Below are 9,878 nucleotides of genomic sequence, written 5' to 3'. Positions count from 1 at the left end.
GAACTCAGGGACTATACCTTGAGCCACTCACTCCACCAGCTCCTTTGTGTGAAAGGTTTTTCAAGATAAGGTCTCGTCAACTATTTGCTCGGGCTAGCTTTGAACCTTGATCCTCCCGATCTCTACCTGCTTCCAGAGTAGCTAGGATTTCAGGCATGAGCCACGGCACCCAGCTAATAAATATTTCTTGAATGAAGCGGATAAATGGACAAAGGCATGAACAACTCAGTGTTTATTGAATGAGGAGCTGGCAGAGAAACACGACGACGCACCATATGCTGGAGAAAGACAGTTGTTGGCTGTGGGCAAGGGAAGGTCTGAGCAGGAGAAGATGTTGGAGGGAATAAGAGAGCACTTGAGGACAAACCACTAATTCATAATGGGATGGCCCTTCATCTCCTGGCAACAGGAACCAAAAAGCAAATTTAAGTAGGGAGTGTCTTGATTGGATCATGATTTTAAGAAAACCATTCTGGTCTCAGCATGGAGTTTGGGCACTGGAAAACCAGCTGGGGTGTGGGTGGAGGGTGGGAAAGGAGGATTGCAGATTGTTTAATCCAAGCAAGAGTTGAAGACAAAGCTAGGTGTGGTGGTGCAGGTCTGTAATCCCAGCAGAGGTTGAGGGAGGAGGACTGTGAGTAGCCAACCTGAGCTACATACTGACATCCTTTCTCAAAAAAAAAAAAGAGTTGAAGACAGTCTGGCCTAGAGCAACCTTTGAAAGGTAGAAATAAGGAGAGACCTCTCTGAGACAAAGCTGAGGGACTGGGGGATCTAGGACTGGATCAGGTCTTTGTGGGAGAAAGGAAGGCTGGATGGGGCAAAAGGAACCCACATGGAAAGTGTTAATAGCAGCAGTTTTAGGTTCAGTGATGTTGGGTCTGAGGTGCCTGCAGAACAACTTTCTCTGAATCTCCAGCAATTGTGCCACCACCACCCTGGTCTCCCTGCCCCTCTCTCTTCTTTTTCCTGGTTTGAATTACTCCCACAAGTCCTGAATATGCCTTGCAACTCAGCATGCTAGGGCACTATGCCAGCAGGCACTGCATTCCTGAGGAAGGCACAGGGTTCAGGCCTGAGGGTCTGGCTGTGGCCACCCGAGGGGGCGGCTCCCTGACAGGAAGGAAGGGAGGCCTGCTGCTGGGCACACACAGGAGCTTCCTGCCGCTACAGCAGGTGCCCAGGCAGCTGTTCCAGCCCCTCAGGCTAAGATCAACAGGATGGGACAGCCCTATCGGAAGGAAGCCTACAGGGAGGGACACCGGTGCAGACAGAAGCAGGGGCAAGGGGTGGAGGGAGGCAGGAAGAGCTGCCTGGGCTGCTGAGCTGGCGCCACTCCAACAGACTCAGGACAGGCAGTGACAGGAGGCCATTTAGTTCCCATCTTCCCCCACCTCCATCGGTATTATTATCATCATTACTTCTGCTGTTGGTTGGCCTGGGCCTTAGGTATACCAGAAGCGACCATCAAATGATGTCTGTAGATATGGCAGTTTCTAAAAAAAATCAATTCCTTTCTATGGCCATGCCCATTCTGTGGTTATCAGGAAAGGACGCTTGCATTCTTAGCCCTTTGGTCCTGCAGGGAAGTACGACAGCCCACAGGAGGGGCACTGACTTTTGTCTCATGGTCTATCTGCCTGTCCAAAGGAGATAAAATCTCCGGTTTGCTTTAAGCCCTGTTATCACTGCCCAGGCTCCAACAGCTGCTGTGAGCCGGCATAAGCGGTCAAATGGAGGCAAAGCCATGGGCTCTCAACCAGGATGCCCCAGCCCTGGCTGCAAAGCCCAGCTTGCCGGGAAGGAAGCGGGTGTAAAGGTGGGGAGGTGGCGTTTTAGGGGACGGTGTGTCTTTGATCTGACCAGGAATCTCACCTCCAGGCGCGCCCCGGCGGGAGCCTGGAGACCCCAAGAGACCCCTTCTCACCCCACACCACAAGGGGTGGTCCAGACAGGGCGTTTCCGAAAGCCTTGGTGCCGGGGGGGGGGGGGGTGGAGTGGGGCGTGTGAGGTCTACCTTCGAAACCGCTCTTAGATCGCGATTTAAACTCCAACTACATCGAGCTCAAACTCGGTTCCGCAGCCGAGTGCCCGCGTCAGGGGACTGGAACTCGGGTCTGTGGCTCACCGCCCCGCCATTGGCCCTGTTGGCGGGGCTCCCTGCAGTCCCCGCACCAGCGTCTCAGCCGCCCGGGAGGAGGGACGGGATGGGCGGGGCGGGCAGAGGCGGGTGCTGCGGCGGGTGCCGCAGATGGGGAGGGCGAGCCAGCGCCGGGGCCCGGGCGCGGGCGGGGGCGCGCGAGCAGGTGTCTGCTCCGTGACACCCCCGCTCTGGAGCGCCCCACGGCTCAGCGAGGCAGCAACCAGCAAGTGCTTAGAAATGCAGATCGGGTCGGCCACTGCGCCGCTTCTTCTCCAGACGCGCAAGAGGACGGAGCTTCCATTGCAAATGTCTTGGCTCGGGTCCGTTGGCTTGCAGCCGCGGCCGGGCGTCCCGCCCACTTCGTGGCGGGCTGAGCTGGGGCCGGGCGCGAGGGGGGACTGGGCGGAGCGGGTATCCCTCCCCACCCCCCACGTGGGGCCGGCCCTCCGCAGCGCCTGGACGCGCCGCCGCCGCGCCTCCCCTTTAGGCTTCATCCCGCGGCGCCGCCCCCCTAAACCTAGAGCGGGGAACCCAAGTCGAGGGGTGGGCGAGGGGCGTCACTGAGTCAGGTGGCCGCGGGAGTTCCCCCGGGCAGGGCCAAGGCAACACGCTGCCGGGGGTTGTGTACACGCTCCACTGACAGAGCTTCACGCTGCCGGGCAGCCGCTGATCACGCGTGGCCCCGCGAGCCCATTGGCCGGAGCCTCACACACCTTTGCCGCTGATTGGCCAGCCGTAGGCTCCGCCCCCGCCCCCGCCCGCGGCGCGGGGCAGGCAGAGAGGCTACCTGAATGGGGAGGGGGCAGACGGCGCGGAGCGCGGCGGCGGTGGCGGCGGGAGCGGCGTCGAGTGTCTCTGTGCGCCCGTCTGTGGCCAGGCAGCCAACAGCCCAGCAGCCACTCAGCTCGCAGCCTGCGGCCAAACAGCCAGCCATGCTCAACTTCGGCGCTTCTCTCCAGCAAGCTGCGGTAAGTCACCTGGGGATGTCCCTGTCCTTTCCTGCCCCGCCGTGCCCGGGGGCCAGCCGGGGCATGAACCTCGGAGCCCCTGACAGCAGCCACGCCTGAGACTCCGGGCTGCAGCGGAGTCTTGGGGGAAGGAAGGGGCTTCCTGCAGGCAGTGGGCATGAGCGAGGGCGTGTGCTGCGGAGGGGGGTTGGAAGAAGAGGACGGGGACCTGGAGACAGGAGGGGGAGCTTGCTGCTTGGTGCCCAAGGGAGGGGAACGGGCAGCTCCACCGGGGGACCTAGGTGGCAGGTGAGAGGGAGGATGACCGCGGAGGCGCGGAGGGAGTGGGGAGGGGCTGCTGCCCTCCGGCCGCCAGGTTAGGGGAAGATTCAGAAGAGCGGGGTGGGGGGGCCCTGCACCTGGCACTGGGGAGAGATGCCCCTGTCTCATCGGGAACGCGACTCAAGCTTTGGGGGTCCGGGGACCCCGGGAGAGGCGCGAGGGCTGCTATCGTAGGAGGTCTGAGCCGGCTTGCAGGACGGGGCCGCTCGGAGGGGCAGATAGCCCGGGGCGGGGGAGGGGGCGCCCGGCGTCGGGGCGGGGGCTGGCGCGCGGGCCCTGCGGCCGCCAAGTGGGGCCGAGGTACCCCGCGGACGTCGGGAGGGGACTCCCATCCTCGGCGGGGCCGGGTGGCCACCTTCTGACGACTTCTTGGAGGCGGCAGGGACCTGCCTCGGGGGTCGGAGGGTGGGAAGCGGACCCGGCATCTGGGCGGGGAGGTGGGCGGGGGAGCCGGGCCCGCGAGACGCGGGGGCCGCGCGTCTGGAGCTTGCGCCTGTGGGGGCTGCACGTCTGGGAACACCCGTGGAGACGCCGCGGGTGGGGGCCCGAGCTGCCGGCAGCCACGGGGAGGGGGCGCTGGGTCTGCGGGAGAAACGGGGTGGTCTGAGGTCCCGTGGGCTGCGTGGGCGGGAAGTGCCCTCGGCCGGGCCTCCGGGGGGCTACGGGCGGGCGATCGGGAGGAGGGCGGCGGCCGGGCTTCCGCGGGGACCCGACTCCTCCTCCCGCAGCTGAGGCGGAGGCTGGGGATGGGCTGGGAGCGGGTGCGCCCGGGGAGCTCCTCGTCCCCGAGTGACCCAGCCCCGGCCTCCGCCAGGGGCGGGATCGAGGCCCGGCCCCGCTGTCGGTTCCTAAGGGAACGGCGGCTCCGGGGAGAGCTGGAAGGGGCGGGGCGCCTCCGGAGCCGGCGCCGCCCCGCCCTCCCCGCGGCCGGCGCGCACTGGCGGGCGGTTGGCGGCGGCGCCCGCGGCCCCTCCCCGCCGGCGCGGGGGCGGGGGCCCGGGCTCAGGAAGTAGGGGAAAGGTGACTGCGCGGCAATTCCCAGTTCACGTTTCCTGCGCCGCCCGGAGCAGTCGCTGATCATGCTTTGTTCACATGCCTCGCCCCCTCCTCCCCCACGCCCCCGCCCAGGGCCGCCCAGCCAATCCGCGCGCGGGCCGCTGCCCAGCTGGCCAATGGCAGGGACAGGGGCGCGGGGACGTGCGCGCGGCGAGGAATGTTCCCAGTGACTCACCCGGGAGCCTCATTGAGGTTAGGGCGGCCCCCTCCGTCGGTCCCCGCCAGCGAGGATCTCCCCCGCCGTCCGCCTCCGCCCTCCCCCTGCGTCTGCCTCTCCCGCCCGTGCCTCCGCCCGCGCTTCCCTTTCCTGCCTAACGCCCTGCTGCTCTTTCCTCTCCTCCCCGTTTCCCTTCACTTCTTTGCCTTTGCGTCTTGGGCTTGTATACATACATGCTCTGTCCATTGCAGCTTACATAAAGGCGCGCGGTTATGCAATTGCATTGTTAGGGGTACTGCAAGGGCAAGGGCTCGTTTTCTTAGGATCTCTACGAAGGCGATCGTGCATTCTTTACAAAAACAAGCGTCAAGAATAATGCTTTGCAATGTAGTGGGTTTTGGTATTTTTGCATAATCTGGTTTTGACCAAAAGAATTGGGAGTTTGAGTGAAAAATAGAGATGGTGGATAGGCCTTTTTTTTTTTTTTTTAAGTGCAGCTTAAGGAACTTTAATATTAAAACATTAAGAGTATTCCAGACTTGCCGGGAGCCAGTGGCTCAGGCCTGTAATCCTAGCTACTCAGGAGGCTCTCGGATTAAAGCTAGCCGGGCCAAATAGTTTTCAAGACGCTATAGCGAATAAAACCCATCACAAAAGGACTGGTGGAGTGGCTCAAGGTGTAGGCCCTGAGCTCAAGCCCCAGAACCCCCCCCAAAATATATATATAGTAGACTTCAGTCTGTTTTTGCAACTCTCAAGAGTATTAAATTTCTGATTATCCTGTTTCTATTCTTGTGTCATAGCAAACCATTACGTTAAATAGATCTAGTAGAAGAATGTACAGGCTTGAAGAGGTTGAAACGGGAATTTTTCCACCTTGTTTGACTTGATGTCTCTACCGTAGGTAATCAGATCATCAAACAACTTTAGATTTTAAGTAATCTAATACAACTTTAACCTGGAAGACACCTTGAAGATACCTGATTATTTGATTTTAATCCCCAGTGACTATTCAAATGTCAGAACCATATGAATAAGCAAGAGTTCTGGTTCACTACTTTCAAGTGTTGGCCCTTTCTAAAAGCCCTACTAGAAACTCATACGTCAAACTTCAGCGCATACCTGTAAGACAGAGAAAAGAGCTTTTTTGCAAAGTCCTCTAGTCCTCTTATTTTATCTGGCCCCCGTGGCAGGTGGCTACTTTTTAAAAACTGTAAAACACTTTAGTTCTTCTAAGCAAGCCAAGTATGTCCCCTTTTTGAATCACAAGTGCACTAAGAACTCTGGTCTTGGTCTCCTTAATGGTAATAGGGTATTTCTCTCTACCTTGCAAGAATATCAATGTTTAAGCAAACTAAATGTGAAAAGGATGGAGATTTTATTACTGCTACCATGAAGTCTGGGTCACCTGACAAGTGTGACTGAACATTTTGTGTCAGAGGAGGGGTAAGAGAAAAATTATTTAAAATTTTAACTTGGAAGTTGTGTAAGTTGTTAGAAAAAAGGAAACAAAAAAATTGTATATTCTTTTGTGTCATGTGGCTGGCCAAAAAAGTGTGCTGATAAGCTTTAATCTGTCTTCATAGGAGGAAAGAATGGAGATGATTTCTGAAAGGTCGAAAGAAATGTATTCCTGGAACAAAACTGCGGAGAAAAGTGATTTTGAAGCTGTAGAAGCACTTATGTCAATGAGCTGCAGTTGGAAGTCTGACTTTAAGAAATACCTTGAAAACAGGCCCGTTACACCAGTCTCAGATATGTCAGAGGAAGACAGTCTGCTTCCAGGCACACCTGATTTTCATACAATCCCAGCATTTGTAAGTATTCTTCTTAAACTGGTGTAGATTACAGAATTACTGATGATTTAGGTAATGAACTCTTCATTTCTCACCATTACTTTGTTTCTCTTCTCTCTAGTGTTTAACTCCTCCTTACAGTCCCTCTGACTTCGAACCCTCTCAAGTGTCAAACATGATGGCACCACCGCCATCTACTGGACACTTCAAGTCATTTTCAGACACTGCCAAGCCTCCCATTGCTGCACCTTTCAAAGAAGAAGAAAAGAGCCCTGTATCTGCCCCCAAACTCCCCAAGGCTCAGGCAACCAGTGTGATCCGTCACACAGCTGATGCCCAGCTGTATAACCACCAATCCTGCCCAGTGAAAGCAGCTAGCATCCTCAACTATCAGGACAATTCTTTTCGAAGAAGAACCCACCTAAATGTTGAGGCTGCCAGAAAAAACATACCCTGTGCAGCAGTGTCACCAAACAGATCCAAGTGTGAGCAAAACGTTGTGGCAGATGTTGATGAGAAAGGTGCTGCACTTTATGACTTTCCTGTGCCTTCCTCAGAGACAGTCATCTGTAGGTCTCAGCCAGCCCCTGCATCCCCACAGCAAAAGTCGGTGTTGGTGTCTCCACCAGCAGTGTCCACAGGGGGAATGCCTCCTGTGCCCGTCATCTGCCAGATGGTCCCTCTCCCTGCAAACAACCCTGTCGTGACCACAGTTGTTCCTAGCACTCCACCCAGCCAGCCACCAGCTGTCTGCCCCCCTGTGGTGTTCATGGGTACTCAGGTAACCAAAGGTGCTGTCATGTTTGTGGTACCCCAGCCTGTGGTGCAGAGCCCAAAGCCTCCAGTGGTGAGCCCAAATGGCACCAGACTCTCTCCCATTGCCCCTGCACCTGGGTTTCCCCCTTCAACAGCGAAAGTCGCTCCTCAGATGGATTCATCCAGAGTAAGAAGTCACATTTGTGGCCACCCAGGATGCGGCAAGACATACTTTAAAAGTTCCCATCTGAAGGCCCACATGAGAACACACACAGGTACAGACCAATTTCCTTTGTAGCTTTAAGATGAATGTGTAAATGAAGAGTGTAAACTGCCTCATCTGCCACTTCAGTGGGTGATGTTTACCAGTGTAAGTTCCCCCGAAGGACTTTCTCTGGTGCTTTTGTTTACACCTCAGAATAATTCTTTAGATGTCTGAGTAGTTGTACAAAGTATCTTTAAAACTGTTAAAGAAGTTCATATGATAGAGTAAAAGTTAAGAATGGCACAAACATGTCCAGTACTAGTGTGATGGTTTATTAATTTTTATTACTTCAAAACGTACCTCCTCTCATGCCTTTAGATGTACTACAGCATGTGACTGGGAGGTTTAATAAATGTTCTGACAGTGCACTAATTTTTTTGTTGCAGGAGAAAAGCCTTTTAGCTGTAGCTGGAAAGGTTGTGAAAGGAGGTTTGCCCGTTCTGATGAACTGTCCAGACACCGGCGAACCCACACGGGTGAGAAGAAGTTTGCCTGTCCCATGTGTGACCGGCGGTTCATGAGGAGTGACCATTTGACAAAGCATGCCCGGCGCCATCTGTCAGCCAAGAAGCTCCCAAACTGGCAAATGGAAGTGAGCAAGTTAAACGACATTGCTCTACCTCCAACCCCTGCGCCCACACAGTGACAGACCAGGAGGTGAAGAATCAGAACTAACTTTGGTCACAGCCAGGAGCCAGGGGTGGTGTCAAAATGCTTCCGCTGCAAGTCTATGGCCCTCCATTGGGGGCTGAAGGCAGAAGTCCCCTGACCTGAGGTGAAGGCCCAGCCTGGGTTAGATGACAAGAAGTGCTTCGGCCACAGGCAGGTCACAGAAGGGCAAGTTTCATTTCTTATCACATAAGAGAGATGAGAAAGCTTGTATTCCTTTGAATATTTTTTGAAGGTTTCAGATGAGGTCAACACAGGTAGCACAGATTTTGAATTTGTGTGCACATTTGTTACTTTATTTTTGCTGTTTATGCTTGAGACCAACTTCAGTGTGATTCTGAAACACTGGTTTCAAGAAGACAGAGACTGGACGTTACGGTACAGAGATGGAGACAGAAAATCAGTTTGTATTACACAGAGATTGTCATCTTTTCCTCGAGTTATCTTGTTTATTCCTGGTCTTCGCAGTGAACTTTGTGGGTGTACTCATTAAATATATCTAGAGCTACCATTCTTATACTTGTTGATATTTGGAATTGAACAGCTGTACATTGCTAAAGGAGGCCCAAATTGGAATCCTCATTAATTTAATTGCTTTGAAGTGCAGCTCCAATTTTCGTTTTGACTTTTTATTTTGAAAGTTTAACAAATGACTCTTTAGGCATTTTATTATACTTTGGACTTTAGTTTGCCTGCAGTTTCTTGTGTAGATTTGAAAACTGTATACCAATGTGTTTTCTGTAGACTCTAAGATACACTGCACTTTGTTTAGAAAAAAAGTCTGAAGATGAAAATATATATTGTAAAGAAGGGATATCAAGAAATTTAGATAACTCCTTGAAAAAGATGGCTTTGTTATCAGTAAAGTACCCTTAACATGAAGATATAATGTGTGCTTTATTACCTTTGTCCATTATTTCCAGATGGACAAATGTCCTATGTATTTATAGGAGTTTTTCGGGGATGTGGAAGTAGATAGGTAGGTAAATTATTAGAACATTTACTTTCTTTTCACCTTGAAAATAAACATTTACAATCTGCAGAGTTAACTTCTTACCACTGCAACATTGGCACTACCTGAGAAATTGAGTAAGTCTTACTGTGTCACAGTGTGGTAGTTAGTATCTGAAGTGCTACAGGTGGAGCCCAGGCCTTTGTGCATGCTAGCCAAATGCTCTACCACTGAGCTCCAGCCCCAGCCTCCAACATTCACTTTTGCTAACAGTATTTCTGTTATATTCTGTTGTATAGTGGATGATATATACAGTGGTAAAAGTAAATTGTTTAAAATATATAGTGAGAAATGTCACTATGTTCCCATTTAAAACTTTTCTGTATATTGGATATAAATTTCTGACATCAAAACTTAGAACAATGGAAAACAGTTTTTTGTTGATTAAAAAAATCCTTGTGAGTTACAATTTGCACAATTTCTTTGGTTGTACTTTTTATCTTGTTTACAATAAAGAATTTCCTTTGGTATATATAATTGGCTGATTGCATTTGTTAAAAAACATTTTCAAAGCTGGGACTGCCTGTAATCCTAGCTACTCAGGAGGCAGAGATCAAGAAAAGGTCACAGTTCAAAGCCAGCCTGGGCAAAATAGTTCATGAGACCCTATCTTGAAAAAAACCCATCACAAAAAAAGGGCTGGTGGAGTGGCTTAAGGTGTAGACCCTGAGTTCAAACCCCAGTACTGGAAAAAAAAAATTCAGGCCAGACATAGTGACTCGTACCTGTAATCCA

General features: G+C 52.8%; 1 protein-coding gene across 1 annotated transcript; it reads left to right on the top strand.

The window, feature by feature from the left end:
- The first annotated feature begins 2,925 nt into the window (after positions 1-2,925).
- Klf10 (KLF transcription factor 10) lies at positions 2,926-9,620 on the top strand. The gene is made up of 4 exons (XM_020178624.2): positions 2,926-3,111; positions 6,232-6,462; positions 6,563-7,472; positions 7,849-9,620. Exons 1-4 carry the CDS (start codon positions 2,935-2,937, stop codon positions 8,106-8,108), a joined length of 1,578 nt encoding a protein of 525 aa, XP_020034213.2. The 5' UTR covers positions 2,926-2,934; the 3' UTR covers positions 8,109-9,620.
- Positions 9,621-9,878: the final 258 nt, after the last annotated feature.

This window comes from Castor canadensis, chromosome 3 (genome assembly GCF_047511655.1).
Source record: "Castor canadensis chromosome 3, mCasCan1.hap1v2, whole genome shotgun sequence".
Taxonomy (NCBI): Eukaryota; Metazoa; Chordata; class Mammalia; order Rodentia; family Castoridae; genus Castor; species Castor canadensis.
This window is presented reverse-complemented; position numbering and strand designations above follow the sequence as displayed.